General features: G+C 38.2%; 1 protein-coding gene and 1 pseudogene across 1 annotated transcript in view; both read right to left on the bottom strand.

The window, feature by feature from the left end:
* Positions 1–1,051: 1,051 nt before the first annotated feature.
* LOC120092992 (phosphoglucomutase, chloroplastic) overlaps positions 1,052–21,511 on the bottom strand; it is a 32,424-nt gene continuing 11,964 nt past the window's right edge. The window contains exons 11-21 of the mRNA XM_039051278.1: positions 14,065–14,143; positions 12,895–12,959; positions 12,738–12,805; positions 5,800–5,918; positions 5,469–5,659; positions 4,703–4,844; positions 4,528–4,609; positions 1,858–1,904; positions 1,667–1,744; positions 1,438–1,543; positions 1,052–1,363 (exon numbers count right to left, since the gene is read on the bottom strand). Coding sequence (XP_038907206.1) covers positions 1,296–1,363; positions 1,438–1,543; positions 1,667–1,744; positions 1,858–1,904; positions 4,528–4,609; positions 4,703–4,844; positions 5,469–5,659; positions 5,800–5,918; positions 12,738–12,805; positions 12,895–12,959; positions 14,065–14,143 — 1,045 coding nt within the window. The 3' untranslated portion in view covers positions 1,052–1,295. The remainder of the gene's footprint in view (positions 1,364–1,437; positions 1,544–1,666; positions 1,745–1,857; positions 1,905–4,527; positions 4,610–4,702; positions 4,845–5,468; positions 5,660–5,799; positions 5,919–12,737; positions 12,806–12,894; positions 12,960–14,064; positions 14,144–21,511) is intronic.
* On the bottom strand, positions 13,104–13,198 carry LOC120068694 (annotated as a pseudogene).

A 21,511-nucleotide genomic window follows, 5' to 3' on the forward strand; every position in this document is an offset into this window, starting at 1 on the left:
GAACCAAAACCAAAAGTACAAGACTAAAATAGTTTTTAACCTAATAGTTTTAGTGAGAAATTATATTCTCATCATGGTATCCTTTTCCAAAATGTGATAGGACAACTATGTAATCATCTCAAATTACTTACTCAAGGCCACTGATGATCCACTTGAGTTAAGACCAATAGGTACTACGACATTCATATTTCCCCCTCAGCAAATAAAACCAAGAATCTACAAGTTTGGAGTCCAGCATTGTGAGAGATCTAGGACTTAATTACACTACAAATCATCCTTTGGTCATAGCTTTCACATTCCAGCTCTAGAATTTACTTTGATTCATAAAGATAGATGAGAGTTCCCTACCTATACGTGTGGGTCCGAAATCATGGCTTCCTTCTATTTGATGATTCTCATAATGCGTTAAAAACAGTCTTAAGCTCAGCCCTAATTGAAGACAGTTAAACTGATGTCTAGTAGTTCATAAGTTGAAACTCTAGTAACCTGAAAGAGAAGGCTAAAACCATGCTTCTAGGTAGGTTTATCATTGCTGCCAAATAGAAAAGTTTGCAATATCAAACAGCTAGAAGAGCCAAGTAAAAGTGCTGGCCCAAATACATCACGGATTAATTTTCAGTTTTTGATGTCTTATGACACAGCATCCCGTCACTGTTAATATAGGCAGAGTACAAGTCATGTTTTAAAATGACAAGAACTTGTTCTTCGTTGTGTTCTCAAGCAATGTTTTTGTTTTAACGTTAAAAGTGAATGTATCAGGAGACGCCTTAGATTATTTCACCTACTTGTATGACATGGAAGTGATGCAAATTGATCTACGTGTTAATAACCTTGTTATTTGTTGGTTTAGGCCAACCAACCACAGGCCTATTCTAATCCCTCTAAATTGTCCGTAATAATGAAGGCAGTCCATGTGAAGACTACAAGCACATCATGTGGTTCAGTTATAAGGTTCGGTAGGTGACAGTTCACTAAAGAAACTACCATGTCAAAAACAGTTCTTTTGTTCTCATAGGAAATGTGGAAAAAGTCCATACAAGACATCTATAACTCAATCAAAGAGATCGTGAAAATTGGAATTGAAATAATGAAAATGGAAAATATTATTTATTTCTAATGTTAATATTATCTATCAAATTTTACAAAAGTAAGCTAATTATTCTGCATAATGAATTAATTAAAATCAACCAAAATTTAAATATAAGCAAGCATGGCCATAGGCAGGGCAAGAGATGGAAGAGCCGACCTCCGTCTAGTGGATCTAGACCAGTCTATAGACTATGAGCTTGTCCCCCTTAGGTGATGACTGTAGGTTTCTCCCTCCCAGTGAACTCCTCCAGCTTGGACAGAGATAATGCCAAATCTACAACATGATGAAAAGTAAGAAAATAAATAAATAATTGAATAAGGTTATTGTTGACGGGGCAATAAACAAACCTATCAATGGTTTTAGAGATGTTTGGGCATCCACATCATGTTTAGAAATGTCCGGTTCAAACTGCTCAATGTATATTCTTACGGTAGCTCCTGCTGAACCAGTTCCCTGTAAAACACGAAGCTTAAAAAGGTTACGCTTAAGATTAAAAAAAATATTTAAGAATTCTTAACAATGGATCACAACGTCCTATGATAAGAAAGAGAGGAAAAGAGGAAAACAAGAACATACAGATAAACGGTATATTATTCTTGATCCATCTGAAAAAACAAAACGAACACCTTGTTTTGACGCCACACTTCCATCAACCTGAACATACTCGACATTGAATTGAATAAATTCAGCAAAGGATAAATTTGAAGCTGTAGAAACAAGAGGGGAGACTGGAAAATACGGTAAATGTTCATATTACAGAGACTTACAGGGTCGGTATATGAAAAATCATCTGCAAATTGGAGGACATAACTTCCTGCAAGGGTTAGCAACACCAATCAGTGCAATGAGAACATGACAAATGATTGTCTATTTTATCCTGGGAGAAAATGAGTGTCAAATTAGGACATTCTTGTAACAGAAAATTTGAAGATTTATTTACACTAATAATCTTTGATTCCTAAAGTGGAGAACTTGTTTAGATTCGTTTGAATTTTTAGCCTTTTTTCACTTGAATTTAATACAAATCATTTTCATAAATCTTAGGTCCAATACTTTAAAAAGTTCCTTTTAGAGTTGTTTCTGTTTAGTTCGTATACTTTCTGAATATTCTAATAAACACTTGAACTTAAACTTTTCTGTCTAACAGATCTATGTCATCAATTCCGTCAGTTAACCACAAAATTCAGGATTCCTGAACTTTCAATCATGTCGAATGGGTTCCTGTCGTTAACTCCATTACTTGAATACTTATCGTCAAATGCCTAAACTTGTCCAAAATCAACCCACCACGTCAATCTTTAAATAATATAGTTAATGTGCCACATAATTGTTAAACTGATGAAGTTAATTGCAAGACCCCATTAGACATAAAATTGAAGTTCAAAAACCTGTTCAAAACATTTTAAAGTATTGTGACTAAATAAAAACTAGGGATTTAGTAAGAACTTCAAGTATACAGACTAAATAGTGTCGATTTATTCCATTCTTTGTCATAATTTTATTTTTATTTAGTTTAGAATTTATTAACTATTTTATCTCATCTTTATTTAGCTTTCCTTTCTGCATCTTTTTTTGTAGTATATGTTCTTGTAATTTGGTGTCGAGGGAATAACATTTTAGCTTTTCCCACAAACCAACCTATTGTCAAAACGCAATCCTAAAACTTGAAAAACCTAACAATCAGAAACCTAACCCCCACACAAAACCCTAAACCTTCATTTTTGACAATGCTTTCTTCCTCCAGTGACAATTCCGACAACATTTGTCCATGTTGTTCACTCGCCTGTCACTCATTCCTTCCATTCACGTCATTCCGATTTGTGAGTTTGTTTGTAGCAGCCAATTGCCACCACTTGTCTGCCACTTGTCTATGTCGTTTGCTCGCCCTCCACCACTCGTTTGCCCGTCGTTGCCCTAGTCCCAAGCCTTTTCCATTTGGTTCTTAGGTCTGTGATTTTGCTCATGTCTCTGTCTCTGGGTTTCTTCATTGGTTTCTGTATTTTTTCAACAATTCGGATTGCTCTGTTTTTGTGGGTTAAGAGTAGTAGAAAATGCCAAATGATGCTGGCGACTAGGTCATTCACTGACCAAACCTTTCAGCCATGGTAACACAATTCATCTCAAAATAACAAAATTCAAGAAAAGAAATCGTCCTAGGTGTGGCCAACTATAAGAAGGTGAGACAACTTCGAGGTACTTGTAGCAAACCAGCAGATTTTAGAGTTGGCTAACCTTCCTATAATATCCTTTGTAATTTTAGATTTTATTTTTCTCACTAATTTCCTAAATAGAGGGCTCTCTTCATGTATTTGACACAACTTTCTTGATTCATTGAGATTTCTCCTTACTCATTCTTAGGCTACACCACAAACTTACTGGTGCCTTAAACTGCATCTCTAATTTTTAATCAAACTTGTGAATTCCAGGAGGTAAATTCAAGAAAGGTGAGTTGCAGTGCTAAGCAGCATAGTGGCCTCTATCTTCTTCAAGAAAGATATTGTTCAAATGCAGTCTTCATTCTAGTCCTGAATCATGTTCTAAATCCATCATTTTACTTCCAAGCCAGAGTCTGTTAATTGAAAGTCATGTTATGTTATAGCATTTTCACTTTGGTAATCACGATTTCTTGTACCTTGAAAAGTTGTTTTCCAATTTATTTATAAACAAAAAACTGTGCTTCTTTCCATGTGAAAATTGCCAATTCTCTTAACACACAAGTATTTATCCTACTGTGCCTTATAAATCCTCAAAACCCTTTCTCTCATTCACAATGATATTTGGGGGCCTTCAGAAGTAAAATAATATATAGATGATCATACCAGGATGACTTGGATCTTGATCTTTCAACCACTAGCTATTGCTCCTATGTTTGGTTAACTTGGTCACTAAGAGAAGAAAAAAAAACAAGTCCTTGTAGAAAGTAGTGCAGAAGCTAAATACAGAGCTCTTCCTCTAATCGGTGAAGGAATGTGGATTCATAAACTTTTGACAAAACTGAAAATTGATATTCTGAATGCAATAAAAATGTTTTGTGACAGTCACTCAGTTGTTATCTTCGCAAAAAAAACACAAAAATTTATTGACATTTCATATTTGAGAAGGTCAACAATAACATTAGACTCTTTTCATTATATCAATAGCATAGTAGAACTACCCTCTATTCCAACTTCTATTCCAACTTCCATCTCAACAATAATTTACTGGCAATCTCACCAAAGCATTGCCAAGGATAATTTTTTAAGAATAAGCTTGACTTGTATTTTATGTATAATCTAGCTTGAGGGAGAGAATAAATCTATACTTTTTTTGTGAAGTAATTTTAGATTCTATAGCAATTAGGTGTTGAGGGAATACCATTTGAATTTTTCTCGCAAAACAACAAATTAATTTACCCTAAAAGTTCAGGACCTAACTTATAATTTTACCAATAAACTTACCGAACTTGTCACCAGGCTTGCTCTTACTGCTGAGATCTCTAAGGTGATTTATCATCTTATTAGCACCTTCAGACTCACATTCCTGAGCAAACATATTTAAAGACATGAAATGAAACAGTGAAAAACTGGCTTATTAAAGTAACACAATCACGACGCCAACTCATGTCAATCTTACTTCATAGTCATATCTTGAAAAGAAGTTCCTTCCATAAATAGCCCAATGTTCCCTCACAACATCTGAAACTGAGATCAACTTCTCCCCAACTTTCTTGTCTTTGTTTCGGAATGCAATAATAGAAAGCCAAGCCAGCACAGCCCTATCATGAGAAGGATCGAATCATTTCATATTGTAATTAGCATGGGTATAAAATGAAACATCTTGCTAGAAAATTTACCATTTTGAAATCCCACCAACAAATGGTATGAACACAAGCAAAACAACAGCACAAAAAGAAAAATAACTAAATGGTGGTTTTTTCCAATTTACTAAGGGTCTATTTGGATTTACTAGAGAAAAAAATGTTTTACAAAAAAGTCATTTTTATTTAAACAATTTTGATAATTAGGGGGTTTACTTTGGAAGTGTTTCAAAGCTATTTTGAATGATTGTCAAACACTTCAATTTTTTCCAAAATGACTTATTTTCAAAATGATACACTTGAAAAGTTAAACCAAACCCACCCAAAAATACACTAGTCGAGGATGTAATATTAGTAATTGAACAAATCTACTACTAAAGCAAGTGATAATTTCATTTAGTAAATAATATATCCTGTCCAGAAAAACATAGAATTAATTGGTTCTGCTGTCCGATATTATTGATATACATTCTTGGTATATCAATGTATCTTTCCTCCTTATTTCAATTCTTTTAACCCCTCCACCAAAAGGAGCATCTGGCACACACTTAACTGTGCCTAAAAGTGAATATAGACTGTTACCATATGCCATCCTTCTCACGGATATGATCGGAACCTGTTCCAAAACTCTCCTCCCCGCATATTGACAATTTCCCAGCATCCATAAGGTTACCAAAGAATTTCCAGCCAGTAGGAACCTCGAAAAATGGCAGATTGAGCTTGTCAGCTACACGATCAAGCGCTCCACTTGTTGGCATCGAACGAGCTAGCCCCTATAAATGAGGAAGGTTATTTCACCTTTTTCTTAAATAAACTCAAAAATCGTCCGAGAATACCATTCATATTGCAAAAACCTTTTAAAAAGTTGTACACAGCTGAAGTTCTTGAAAAATGAAGAACGAGAATTCCATACCTTAGGACCATTCTTGAAATATGGAATCGCTTCCTGCGCATTAGCTGCAATAACTGCAACAGAATCTGAAGGAGTAACAAAGAAACCCTTACCCAATATCATGTTTCTATCACCATCTCCTGCAAAAGGATCAAAAAAATGTTACGATCATCTCTTCTTGCATTTGCAAGCCAAGCATCCACCATAGCATTAACTAGCAAGTGCTAACAGAAAGAATCTGCAAGGCCATTATAACATATTATTCGAGTATTACGAATGGGGGGTACACAATAAATGGACACACAAGATATAGTTTTAGAAAACATTTTCACACACAGATGTTTTGTTTAGGCAGCTGGATTTATGTTCTTGATTTTCAAGCGCGAGAATATTGACAAAGAATTGATTGAAGTATCAGCATGGGACCATAAAATGTACACCTTTGGCTAATTTCACTTGATGGAGAATTAAACAAGTGGCTTAAAACTAGTACAGCACATAAAGGGGGGGAAAAACTAGTCCAACATAAAACGGTATGAGAAACCATTCTATCCCCTGTATCCTATCCCCAGGGAAAATATTTCTTACTGAATGGAAAGCACTTAATTTGGGATGGAAATATTATTATATTCCTTCTCTATATCTGTGAGCAAACACAAGGTCATCTACCAATACAGAAAGAGTCTAACAGAAATAAGTTATAAAGATACACATTATACACATCTAATATCACAAAAACATAAGGGACCGTTTAGCCCACCAACTTCTTTAGTTGGCGTTAAACAACTCAACTTCAATAATAAACACTATTAAGGTTTGCACACCTATCGAGGAACTCCATATTCCCCTCTTTCTCTATTTTGCACATTTATCGATGAACTCCATCTTACAACTCTACAGTCCAAACATAAACTTCCCAACTCCAACATATTAACTCCAAGACTTATTAACTTCACTTAGAGAGCCAAATGCACCCTAAAGGATATCCAGAATTCCAACACTCTCCCTCAAGCTGATTTGTAAATGTCTTCCATAGCCAGCTTATTGAGAAGGTTACCAAATTGTTTTTTCGAAAGGCCTTTAGTTAGCATATTAGTTGTTTGTTCTATGGTTGAGAGATAAGATATACACACCACACATGCATCAATTTTCACCTTTATGAAATACTTGTTGACTTCAATATGCTTTGTCCTATCATGTATGAATTACGAGTTTAGCAATGGCAGCTTTGTTATCCACATTATACCCGTATAAATGCCTTTTGAGACAATTTTAGTACTTCAAGTATCATTTTGATCCATATACCTTCACAACTACATTCTGTTTTTACTACACTATGTAACTAAATTTCCTCCAACAAAAAAACAATAGCCAAAAGTAGATCTTCTATCAATAGTACTTCAACCCAATCTGAATTAGTTTATACTTCAACTTGAAAATGATCATGTTTCTAAAATAATATACCTTTACTTAGAGTTCCCTGAGATATGATTTTGTATGCAGTTTCGAATTGGATGGGCCCAAGTGAGTGTATAAACTGACTGATCATACTCAATACAAATGCTATATCTGGACACTTGTGAGATAAATAGATCGATCTAACTACGAGTCTTTGGTTATGTCTTGACTTTTACTTCTTCTAAACTCGCAGCTTATAACTTCAGATTTGGTTCAATTCAAGTTTTTGCTATCTGACAGTTTAGAGTTTCAAAGGATTCTTTGGACTCGGCAACATGTATACAGCCTCAACCATCATGGGTTGGCCTAGTGGTAAAAAAGAGACAGTCTCAATAAATGGCTAAGAGGTCAAGGGTTCAATCCATGATGGCCACCTACCTAGGAATTAATTTCTTACGAGTTTTCTTGACACCCAAATGTTGTAGGGCTAGGCGGGTTGTCTCGTGCGCGTAAGCTGGTCCGGGCACTCACGGATATCAAAAAAATAAATAAATAAAATAATAATAAAAAATATGTATACAGCCTCTCCACAGAGAAAATCCAAAAGAAAAACTTGACCTTTTTGGGCCACACATNCTTGACCTTTTTGGGCCACACATCTTGCCAAATAATATTCGATCTCCCGTTAACCAAAGTCTTCTGCTTCATAATAAGTATAGGAGAGAAAGATTTGATTCAAAAAGAGTCATCATTTTCCAGCAACCATACTTCCAAGTCTTCCTCATATAAGGTCTAACATTTTGAAGTTTGATTAAGAGAGTAGTCTGTTATAGTATATAAGTAAATATATGGAGCTTATTAGTCTTTTGTCCTTTATTGTAGTTTACTTCTTAGTTTAGGGCTTCCATGTATGTCTATATATATTGAACTCTAATGTATATAATGATGAATGAGTTCTCTCATATTTTGGTCTCACATTATCGTGGTATCAGAGCTTTAGGTATTTCCTAGAGAAATTAGGGTTTTATGAGTGATTCCGGATTTGTGAACCCTTTAGGGTTTGAGGTTTGGAACACCTTGTTGGGGGGTTTGGTCTTACACTTTGGGTTTGGTGTATCACATTTATTGTCAGGATCTATCGCCATCGACATCACCGTCAAGGTCTGTTACTTGCGTGTTTTTTTGTCACCACCTAACTCAAGAGAAAGCCCACTTGCCGATTTGCAGGAACCCAAATTTTGGCTGGAAAATATTCAGCAAGTGAGCCACATGTGCCGTCGGAAACTGTCACCTCTCCATCTCCCACGTCGGTGCATGGATCGTCAAATATTTGACCCATTGCTTTGGTGTCTTGGTTTTTGTTTTTCAACATGTCTGTGTGTTTAGATTCGAAAAAGCACACTCGGATGTAAGGATATTTAGATAAGTAATTGATTTTTCTTCCTCGGTTAAGATCTATTTTTTGCGATTCAGTTTTTGTTTTGAAGCCTTTTCCCTTTAGTAATTTTTTGGTTCTTGCTTCTTTCAACTATTTGTGTGGGTATTACAGTCATAATCCACTCGGGTTCGAAAATTCGTTTGTAAAAGATGACGCAATGATGTCTAACATGGTTCAAACGAGGGTTCCATTCATCCATGGTTCATCTAAGATGCTATTTGTGTAATTTCTTGGTTCTTGCTTCTTTCAACTATTTGTGTGGGTATCGCGGTCATAATCCGCTCGATTCAAAAAAAAAATTTGTAAAAGAGGATGCTATGATGTCTAACATGGTTCAAACGAGGACTCCATTCATCCATAGTTCATCTAAGAAGCTATTTGTTAATTTTATTTTTCCATGGAAAGACATTTGGTTCGATGTATTGTAAGGGACGGTAAGACATTTCGATTGAGCTTCCTACTTTTTCTCATCTAGCTCGATGCATTGTGGGGGATGGTAAGGATACTTATTTCTGGGAAGATCAGTGGGTGGGGGATAGCCCTTTCTCCTCTATTTTAACACATTTCTATTACTTGTCTTCCTTCAAAAATCGTCCGGTCTCGGACTTCTTGGTTTGGTCTAGGATCTCTGTGTCTTTCTTTTGGGTTTTGTCGTCATTTGACCAATAGAGAGACGATGGAGGTTGCCTCTCTTCTTTCGTTATTAGAGTGTAACTTTAGATTTGGGAGGAGGGACATTCGTGTTTGGAGTCCAATTCCTAGTGAAGGATTCTCCTGTAAAACCTATTTCATATTGTTGATGGATCTCTCTCCCATTAGGGAGTCAGTTTTTTATGTGATTCGGAGGATTAAGATACTTAAGAAAATCAGGTTCCTTATTTAGCAAGTTTTGTTTGGCCAAGTGAACACTTTAGGTAGGCATGCTAGGAAGATGACCTCATTAATGGGACCTTTCTGTTGTATTCTTTGCTGGAAGATGGAGGAAGACCTTGATCGTCTCCTTTAGGACTGTCAGTATGCACAAGCTGTGTGGAGTTGCTTTCTGCAAGAGTTTGATGTTCGGATTGCTAGCCATAGGGATGTTCATGCGACGAAATAGGGAGTTCCTCCTCCGTCTGCCTTTCAGAGAGAAAGACCATTTTTTGTGGTTTCCTGGGGTGTGAGCGGTGTTATAGGATAAGGACCCTTCTGAGGTTTGGTTTTTAGTGAGGTTTCATGTGTCCCATTGGGCTTCGGTTTCTAAGCTTTTTTGTAATTATTCTCTTGGCAACATTTAACTTAGCTAGAACCTCTTCCTTTAGTTGGGGCATTTTTGTGGGCTTGGTTTTTTTTGTATGTCCTTGTATTCTTTCAATTTTTTTCTCAATGAAAGAAGTTGATTTTATCAAAAAGAAGCTATTTGTTAACTCTTTCAATTGAGGTCATAACTTCAACCAGACCAGAAATCATCTAAAGAATTCTTTTCATCATCCACACTCACTCCTATTACAACCATTGTTGATTCAAGTAACATGTTGTCTTTTGTCCTCATCTACCAAATGGGTCGTAGACTCCGATGCTATTGATCATATGATAGGTAATAATCACAATTTGTTTTCAACCATTTTGTCATCATCCCTCCCAAATGTTACTTACGCAGATGGATCCAAATCTTCCATTCTTGCAGCTATCACCATTAACCTCACTCCATCTATTTCTTTGCCATGTGTTCTTCATTTACCTCAATTCTCTTCTAACTTGATCTCAGTTAGTAAACTCAATCATGACCTTAATTGTTATGTCCCATCCTATCCTATTGCTCGTTTCACGATCTCATGATGAAGAAGATTATTGGGAGAGGATGTGAATCCAAAGGGCTTTATACAAGATCATCAAGAGCTAATAGTGATAGGTGTTGTTTGTTCTGCAGTTGTTTCTCCTTTTGATGTACATTGTCGTCTCTGTCATCCATCTCTCTCAACATTAAGAAAGCTCTATCCCCAGTTTCATAATGTGTCCACATTGAATTGTGACTCATGTCAATTTGCCAAATTTTATCGTCTTAGCTCCAATCCTAGAGTTGATAAAACAAACAAATTCTCCATTCAAGTTAGTTCATTCTTAAATTTGGGGTCCTTGTCCTATTGTGTCCAAATCTGGATTTTGATATTTTGTTACCTATGTTGATGATCACTCCAGCATGGCTTGGTTATATTTTACGAAAACTCGTTCCAAGTTCCTTTCTCATCTCTGTAATTTTCATGCTAAAATTCAAACTCAATTTAGTGTTCCTATTAAGATTTTTAGAAGTGAATGTTGTCGAAAGAGAAGTAGTATAAAGGTATACTCAACAAAACCAATTTTGCCAATTTAACTTTGTCCCCTCCCAAAAGAGTAAGACATTTTCTCCAAACAAATTTTCTATCAATTTATCCAACCAGCTGCCAAAAAGAAGATTTTCTTGAATTACCACCGAGGGTCGTCTCCAGATACTCAAGAGATCTGACTCCAGTAGTGCAACCCCACTCTAGCGCCACTATTGGAACCTCATTCTCATTAATATTAATACCAACCAAAAAAGATTTTGAAAAATTAATCTTCAAACCCTACATCATCTCAAACACAACCACATTTTTCAAGTTGTTAAGCACATAGTAGTTAGAGAAAAGCATCGTGTCGTCGGCAAACCATAAATGGGAAATACGAGCCAAATCACCTCTGACAGAAAGCCTCTTTAGGAAGCCACTTCTAATTCCTTTACCAATCAATCTATTGAAGACCACTTGAATTGTAAATTGTAAATACCTGAATACGTGATTCAAGATTTGGAACCATTGAGAGATTATGCAGTTGACAATTTCGTGGGGAAAGAGGAAAATTAAACTATTAAAAGAGGGGGGAAAACTATTAATACTTTTTTCCTCCATTGTTCATATCTCTTTGGGCCCGTTTGGATCGCAGACATTGTTTCATAGACATAGATATTATATATCTGGGATTTCAATGTCTGGGCTTTAAATGGCTGGGATAATTAATTAGTGTGATGTCTGGAAGTTAAATATATGTGTTCAGTTTACCAATTTTGTATATAGAAACCAAAATTAAATAAATACTTAAATAAATACAAGAGACCAATTATTGTAGTCATCAAATAAATTTAACATTATTTAAGCAACAAAAATAAAAATAAAAATAAATGAATACTTTCATATTAAACATAATTAATTAATTTAAATTAATATTAAAAATAATTAAATTTTATAAATTAATTAGAATATGGATATTAATCATCATCGTAATAATAATATATACTAAATAGTTAAGATAGTATAAAATATTAATTATAGAGATACTAGTTGAAATTTATCAAGTCTAATTAATATATTTATAATTGATAGTTAATTAAAATTAATAATAACAAATAATAGATATTAGTTTATTAATTAATTAAGCTATATTTTTACTAGTCATCTCACAGGCATAAAAAATCCCACACTTTTAAAGAGTATTAAAAAAAACCCCATGTCGGATGGGTTTTGAAATTCCCTGGATAATAATATCCTAGGTTTTAAAAATTGAATTTCTATAAAGCAAACAAGGATATTAAATGTCTCTCTAAAATCTCATAGGAAAACCTAGGAAAAAAACAGGTCTTTAAAGGAATCATTGATTCAGTACTACTTAGAAAACCACCTTACTGTTTTTCAGATTTTTCTAAATTATTTCATTACCTGACTAAACAAGATGAAGCTTTTCAAAATAATTTCACATATTAAATTAACTTCTCACCTCCTAAAAATCATCAAACTCACACCTAATATAGCGTTACTATCATTTGTAAAAGTGAAAGCATATATATTATATACACCTTATGCATGTGAGTGGCTATGCCTATGTGCACATTATTTTTGTCAATAGTATGTCTAACAGATCCGACTAGCATTTATTTTCTCTTTTCTACTTTTTTATTTTTTTACCACGATTTATCCTTTTTCAAGTTTCAAATTTACTTCTTTTATCATTACAGATGCCATTATATAAGTAAAGAAGAAGAAAAGGCAAGGGGGGAAAACATTTATTAAAAAAAACAAAAAAAACAAACAAACTTGAACTCAAAATATGGATCGTGTATTAGATGAAATACCATCACTAGCAGCACCAAAATCTGGTCCATCTTCACTGAACAAAATGTTGACCAAATCCTTGGCATACCTGTTGAATAGTACAAATAATTGGTAATTACTCCAAGATAATGGCAAATCACGCAGCTGTACCTGCTTATGAAATCTTAAACAACTTACGTAAGATTAGGATCAGGATGTCCATGCCCAAAATCTTCTAGAGGCACTCCATTAGAAATTGAGTCCTATGTAAGGATTGCAAAATTTTAGTCCTTGTTTGGAGCTCTTGTTTGTGTGCTTATTGATTAATTGTCTTCTGTTTGTCTCCTATCGTTGAGTTGTATTGTATTTTTTAATGCCCTTTAGCATTATCTAGTTCTTTTTCCATGAAAGCTTGGTCATGTATGCATGTGAATATGTATATACATTAAACTGATAATAACAGATACTACACATGATCTTAGCCAAAAGGTTAAGAATGTTTCTGTTTTCAATAACAACGTTAATTTTTGTTTCAAAAAAAATTTTAGAAAAAAAAAACTACAAAAAACAAAACATGTTGAACAACGTTATATGTTTTCTGTTTCTAAAATAAGAAAACCCTAATTCATTTATTAATTAATTCTATAATCAACTATACAATATTTATCAAATTATAATTTTATGATTTAACAATAATTGTCAAATAATAAACATAATATACTATTTTTATGGTTAAAGTAGGTTCTAATTTGGGTTTATTCCATTTTGATCACTATACTTTTAAATGTTCAATTTTAGTCCATGTACTTTCCATAAATCTAAATCTAGTTCTACAATCAGTTTATTGCACTATACTTTTAAATGTTCAATTTTAGTCCATGTACTTTCCATAAATCTAAATATAGTCCTGCAATCAGTTTATTGTGGATTTTTCTCAAAACAAAAACTTGAAGAATGTGTTGAATATGATGAATAATAGCTTTCAATTACAAACATTATGGTGAAGTAGTATTTTTCATAATTGTGTCCAAATTTGAAAGAGAAAAATAAGTTAAAAAGGTATGTCAGAGAGAGAACAAGCTAGAAAAATCTGTCAAGAGCGATGTGCCTATCTGTGAGGAATACTTGAAGTATCAAATTAGTGACGGTGTACAAAACAGAAACTTGATTTCAAGAACTAACTTTTTGGCGCGTATAACTCTAAACCATTTTCAATACATAAAAGTTAATTGGATTATCAAACATTTTAGGAACCAAAAAGATAGAGTGAAATTGGAATTGCTATCAACGGTAACTTATTACTAGAATAAAATATATTTGAATTTCCATCTGTCTAAAATAAAGATGCTTGTATATAGCACATCATACCAGACTCGCTCCTAACTTGTCCACAAAAATTGGTTTTGCATACGCACCAGTTACTGCATGCATGGCATCAAATACAAACCTAACGAAGTTAAAATACCAAAAATATGTCAACAAGACATTCATAGAGAAAAATAATGCATAGAAATGGGAAATCGTAGCATACACATAGAAAATAGAAAATAAGTTGCTCCTTGACAATCAAATAAAAAATAAGCATCTAAAATTGGCATCCGTAGCAAATGCAAGGTTATGGCTATCTATCAACAACTATAGGACTTACTAAAAGGAAAAGGAAATGGAAAAGAGGATGCCCTTTCCTGGAGAAATAAAAGTTAAGTTGCTCTCTTCTCTCTCCTTTATCCTTCTCACTCTCGTTTCCTCATTAACTCCCAACCTCCATTAATTCCGATCAATGTTTCAAGCCTTGAGGTAAGACTCTAAGTTTTAGCCTCGAGACTTACCCCTTCGTTGAACCATAAGAGGCTTACGCCTCTCATAGAAGAAGCTTACGCCTTTGTGAAGGGGCACCAAGGCTTAAAATCCATGCGCCTCGCCTACTGATTAGAAAAATAATAGTAAATTGCCTAGCTTCTTCAAAAATATTAAGGTTTGAGTTGTGACTATTTAAATTAGGACTACTTTTACTGTTGTGACTTTAAAAACATTGAAGGCAAAAATTTATAGTATAAATCAATCATATTAATGATAATAGTAGCATTAGTGATGATACATATATCATTTTAGAATCTTTTATTAAGTGAAAAGTGTGGGGGTGAATTTTCTTTTCACACTTTTATATGACAATCATGTTTAGCAATACTTGGTCATACTAATTTAGGATTTTTAAAATGTTTTTTTATTCACTATTTGAGGCTTACACCTCATACTACCTCGAGCCTTAGCCTCGCCTTTTCAGGAGGAAAAGCCTCAAGGCCGCCTTTAACATTTTAAAACAATTGATCTTGATCATCTTTCAGCTTCCTCCATTAATTCCAGTCATTTTATAGTCTTCGAGCTTTTCATTTTACTTACTCCGGACCTCCATTAATTTTGATCATCTTTCCAGCCACCTCCATTAATTCTGGTTATTATATAGTCCCCAAGCTTTTCATTTTACTTACGGAGGGTGGAAGCTAGTCAACAGCTCTTTCTTTTGTATTTGGTTTGAACATGGACTTTTCTTTATAAAAGACCTGCCATGCAAACTTGTTTTGAAAAAAAAAATTACTCTGGTTTGAAAAATCCATTGTTGAACTCTTGGGATTGTCCAGTCTGTCAAGTTTCTCAGAAAACAAGATCGTGATGGTTCAGATTCAAGTTGTTTGTCGAAATTTTGGTCTTTTCTGGTTGGATAATGAGATGTATAGTTTGGCCTTCTTCGGTTGGATAACATTTTTTTCATGTGCCCATGGGAGAAATGAAGAGAGGTCTCCTTTTTTGGGCATGATTGGTAATTTTTACAAGAATTATGAGTCTGTATCTCTTAAGAAACTGTCTTCCCCGTTTATTTCTTCGTTATTAAGTGGAATGTCCAAGAGTTATGTGGGATGTTCTGAAAGCAGAACAGAGTGTTATCCCCGTTCATGGTGGTGTTTCCGTGACAAATTGGACAGGTTTCCTCTTTTTGATTATAAAGTGTTGACTAAACTTGATAAAGGCAATTTAGGTCAGGTAAATGGCAGGCGTATGGCTCTTTTCATCTTCATTTCTTCAAATAGAACAAGCAACTGCATAGTCGTCCAATATTCATATTAGAATGAATTGCCGATGTTCAGATGGTCTCCCTCACCCCAATCCATGCCCTTCCCTAACCCTAGCTTTTAGACCTAATGCTAACCACCGTCTTCGAGAGTCATTCTTCGTATTCATCCGTCCATTGGCTCCCCGCCGGCTCCAACCTCAAGTTTTTTAACTTCTCTCCATCCCTCTCTCATTGTTTTCCAAGCCCATCCCCTTTCGCTAGATTCTTAAACACTCTTTTGTCATCCTTTCTCACCACTACTGTGTCCTATCATTCCTGCTGTCTCTGACCACACTCTCATCGTCACCTCATTTGTTGCTGCACAGTGTAACGGTCATGCTTGTCCAGGGCCGATCATGCTTGTCCAGGACCTGTTGCCCATGGCCGCATGCCCAATCCAACCCCCTTCTAGCTTACTTTCATATCCTGTATTGTATTAGTTTAGTTAGCTTGCTTTCTGTACATTTTCATTGTAAGTGACCACTCGCCCTTTTGCATATGCAATCGCGCCAGTTGGCTTTTTGTTCAGAATGCACTATATGGGGATAAGACTAACCATCATTTCCTCATACCCGGAGTAGTACTCTATAAAGCCGTTGTTGTTGCTTATTGCTTTCTAGTCTACTACAATCTTTCTTTCTTATACACACTCTCAAATCTTCTTACGAAAACCTTTTCTCTAAACCCGTTTTCTAAAACCATTTTCCCTAAAACGGGATTGGAGGTTGCAAGAGGCACTCGGTGTGCCATCGGCAGTCCGTATTCGAGTTGGCTGGCTTGTTCGTGAGCGGGAACAAGTGCCGCACAATCGCTAAGAGAAGCTTCCGAAAGAGCGATTGTGATAGTTGGTATCAGAGCCAAATTGGCCTATAGAGGGAAGATCAGTGATCATGTCGGTGACGAAGAACCTGAAACAAGTCCCATGTAGACAGATTGTAGAGATGGAAGAACAAATGCTCACCTGAGAGAGGTCCCAGATAATGTTCGTTTCCTTGAGACTCGGCTACAAGAAGTTGCGAGAAAGCCGATGGAAATTGATGCGGTGGTTAGGCCGCCTAGACGGATTACCCGTCAGAGAAATTGATGATTGAGGGTAGAGACCTCGAGGCCAAAACAGTACGGTCCCGGCAGCTTTTGAACGAGGCGATAGCTCCTCGGGCTCTGTTGCCCAACATAGAGGAGCGTGTCGAAGAGCTGGACAGCTCCCAAAAAGCAATACTTCAGATGGTAAAACGATTTATCTGAAAGACTTTCGATCGCCCTGGATGTCGTCAGAGCCGACGATAGCGGATTGTGAAGTGCTAGGTGAATCTCACCATCCGAGCTGGTAGGGAACCAAGCACCTGGGGGAGCAATGGCCAGTGGAGCCGAATAAAAATCCCAGAACCGAAAACCCTTCTGTGGGGTGCGAGAAGCGAAAGGCCCTGGAAAATTTTATCTTCGACCTTGAGCAATACTTCAAGGCACGAAACACAGTGACTGAAGAGTCGAAGTCACAATAGCAAGATGCATCTATTGAAGATGCGAAACTGTGGTGGAGATCACGGTTTACAGACATACAGGAAGGACGTTGCACTATTGATACTTGGAATAGATTGAAACAAGAACTTCGTTCGCAGTTCTTCCCTGAAAACGTCGAAATCTTGGCTCGACGAAAACTCCGAGAGCTAAAGCAAACAGGTAACATCAGGGACTATGTAAACAGTTTGCAAGACTCCTGTTGGACATACGAGATATGTCTGAAAAGGACAAGGTCTTTTGCTTTGTGAAGGGCTGAAACCGTGGGCGAAATCAAAACTATACGAACAGAGAGTACAGGATCTCCCCTCTGCCTACGCGGCAGCTGAACGGCTATACGCCTTAGACTGACTCACAAGATGTGAGGAAACAATCAACTTCCTCCAATGGGGAAACAGAAATAGCCGTTCCAGTCCTCCCAGACCTGGGGAGGAGACAAGAACAAGGGGGGGACCGTAAATCATCCCAATCGAGATCAGGAAACAACTGGCGAGGGCCGCCACAACAGCATAACAATTACAATCGGCCCCTGTCTTGTTTCATATGTAGAGGGCCAACAGGGCGGGCGAATGTCCAAATCGAACTGCGTTCAATGCTTTTCAAGCCACATTAGCCTCTACCTCGAAGACCAGGCTGAACTGGAGGAGACGGTAACCGAGCCAGCGGGCTGAAATTGAGAATCCCAGGATAGGGCATTGAAATTCCTATCTGCACTCCAGAAGAATATGGGAAGGCGACGGAGCCACTAGAGAAAGGTCTCATGTATGTAGACGCTTGGGTCAACAAAGATCGGCCAAAACCACTATGGTTGACTCTGGAGCTACCCATAACTTCATGGCTGAAACGGAAGCTCGCCGCCTGAACTTGAATTGGGAAAGAGATGCAGGGAAGATGAAAGCTGTGAATTCCGTAGCCTACCAATTACGGGGATAGCGAAGAGAACTCCGGTGAAGTTAGGAGACTGGAAGGGCTTCGTTGACTTCATAATTGTCAAGATGGATGATTTCGACGTGGTACTGGGGATGGAATTTCTGCTTGAACATAAAGTCATACCAATCCCCTCGCCAAATGCTTGGTCATTACCGGATCTTCACCAACCGTAGTCCAAGCCAGTATCAAGCAGCCAAATGGGGTGAGAATGATCTCAGCCCTCCAATTGAAGAGGGGCCTGCCACGACGAACCCACGTTCATTGGCCATCCGCATAGAGTCAGTTGAGTCCACTGAAGAGGAGATCCCCCAAGACGTTCTATTTGTCTTGGAAAAGTATCGGGACGTCATGCCGAGAAGCTTGCCCAAGTCCTTACCCCCACGAAGGGGGATTGACCATGAGATTGAGTTGTGCCAAGGGCAAAGCCGCCTGCCAAGAATGCATATCGGATGGCCCCGCCAGAATTGGCTGAGCTTCGAAACAGTTAGACGAGTTGTTAGAGGCAGGATTTATTAGACCGGCGAAGGCTCCTTATGGAGCCCCAGTACTGTTCCAGAAGAAGAAGGATGGTAGCCTACGGTTGTGCATCGACTATCGGGCCTTGAATAAGCTCACAGTCCGCAACAAATATCCCTTCCTATCATCACTGACTTATTTGATCAGCTTCACGGTGCTAAGTATTTCTCGAAGCTGGACCTACGGTCTAGATATTATCAGGTTCGAATTGCTGAAGGAGACGAACCTAAGACGACCTGTGTCACGAGATACGGAGCCTTCGAATTCCTCGTGATGCCCTTTGGCCTCACTAATGCTCCAGCAACGTTCTGTACCCTAATGAACCAAGTGTTTCACAAATACCTCGACAAATTCGTCGTAGTGTATCTTGATGACATTGTGGTCTATAGTGCCTCGCTGGAGAACAATCGACATCACCTCCAACTAGTCTTTGAAAAGTTGAGGAGAAATCAGTTGTATGTAAAGAGAGAGAAGTGCTCCTTTGCCCAAGAGCGCATAAATTTCCTCGGCCACGTGATTGAGTGTGGTCGGATTGGTATGGAAGAGGGCAAGGTGGCTGCAATTAGAGACTAGAGGGTACCATCATCCGTGACCGAATTACGATCCTTCCTCGGACTAGCCAACTACTATAGGCGGTTCGTAGAAGGATTCTCGAGAAGAACAGGGCCATTAACCGAACTGTTGAAGAAGGATAGCCAATGGAGCTGGACTCCCGAATGTCAGGCCGCCTTTGAGGGCTTGAAGAAAGTGATGATTGAGGGGCCGGTCCTCGGAATTGCCGACGTGACCAAGCCATTTGAAGTAGAGACTGATGCTTCTGACTTCGCTGTGGCGGGTGTTCTCCTCCAAGACGGACACCCCATCGCGTATGAGAGTAGAAAATTAAATGATGCCGAACGGAGGTATGCCGCCTCCGAGAAAGAGATGTTAGCAGTAGTTCACTGCTTGAGGGCCTGGAGACAGTATCTCTTGGGGGCCAAGTTCGTGGTCAAGACCGACAACAACTCCATTTGTCACTTCTTCAACCAACCGAAGTTGTCGTCGAAACAGGCACGGTGGCAGGAAAAGCAACCAAGCGGCTGATGCTCTTAGCCGAAAGAGCGAACATGGGCCCTGTGCATGTTCGCCCGCCTACAAGCAAGTACGTTGAGTGCAACAGTACGAGAAACTGTCAAAACTCACTTGACAAGTGACACAGCAGCATAGGCCATCTTACAGTTGGCCAGAGAAGGGAAGACACGCCAGTTCTGGGTGGAAGATGATCTACTATACACCAAAGGCAATCGCCTCTACATCCCCAGATCCGGGGAGTTACGAAGGTCGCTGATGAAGGAGTGTCACACACATCGTGGGCAGGACATAATGGTTGGCAGAGGACTTATGCCCTTCTGAAGCAAGGCTACTATTGGCCAAGTCTTCGAGACGGTGTCATGCAATTTACCAAGACTTGCCTTGTCTGCCAACAAGATAAGGTTGAAAGGGCGAAATTAGCGGGTCTGCTGGAACCCCTACCTGTGCCCTCTAGACCGTGGGAGAGTGTGTCTCTTGACTTCATCACCCATTTGCCCAAGGTGGGAGAGTTTGAATCGATCCTTGTTATCATCAACCGGTTCTCGAAATATGCCACGTTCGTTCCAACGCCGAAAATGTGCACAGCCGTGATGACTGCTCAGCTGTTCTTCAAACACATTGTGAAATTATGGGGTGTCCCCATGAGCATTGTTAGCGACCGGGACGGAAGATTCACTGGGACATTCTGGACAGAATTGTTCAGAATATTGGGATCATCACTGAATATCTCTTCTAGCTATCATCCCCAAACTGATGGTCAGACGGAACGCTTCAACAGTATGCTCGAGGAATATCTGCGTCACTTTATCGACGCTAGACAGAAGAACTGGGTCCAGTTGTTAGATGTGGCTCAGTTCAGCTTCAATAGCCAACAGAGTTCTGCAACCGGAAAAACGCCCTTCGAAGTGGTGTGCGGCAGACAGCCACTCATGCCACACTTGGTGGACCACCCTTATGCAGGCAAAAGTCCTCAAACACATAACTTCACTAAAGAGTGGAGCAAAACCTCTGAGATTGCTCGCGCCTACCTAGAAAGAGCATCGAAGAGGATGAAGAAGTGGGCTGATAAGAAGCGGAGGGTCCTTGAGTTTCAAGCTGGGGACAAGGTCCTGATCAAGCTACGACCGGAACAGTTTCGTTTCCGAGGCCAGAGAGACCAACGGTTAGTAAGGAAATATGAAGGTCCAGTGGAGGTAATTGAGAAGGTCGGGAGAACCTCATATAGGGTTCAGTTACCCTCATGGATGAAGATTCATCCTGTCATCCATGTGAGTATCCTGAAGCCCTATATCCCGATCCCGAGGATGAACAGCGAAACGTGCTAAGGCGCCCACCGGTCACGATGAAGAGTTCTGCTGAGAAAGAAGTTGCACAAATCCTGGATAAACGTACGCGCCGTATTGGAAGACCCAGACGAGAACTGACAGAGTTCTTAGTGAAATGGAAGGATCTCCCCGACGAAGAGATCAGTTGGGAGCGGGCCGAAGACTTGAAGAGTGCAGCTCCAGCCATCGCAGATTTTGAACAAGGTCGGTTGACGGGACGTCAACCAATTAAGTGGGGGAGAATGTAACGGTCATGCTTGTCCAGGGCCGGTCATGCTTGTCCAGGGCCTGTTGCCCATGGCCGCATGCCCAATCCAACCCCCTTCTAGCTTACTTTCATATCTTG

Source organism: Benincasa hispida, chromosome 12 (assembly GCF_009727055.1).
Source record: "Benincasa hispida cultivar B227 chromosome 12, ASM972705v1, whole genome shotgun sequence".
NCBI lineage: Eukaryota > Viridiplantae > Streptophyta > Magnoliopsida > Cucurbitales > Cucurbitaceae > Benincasa > Benincasa hispida.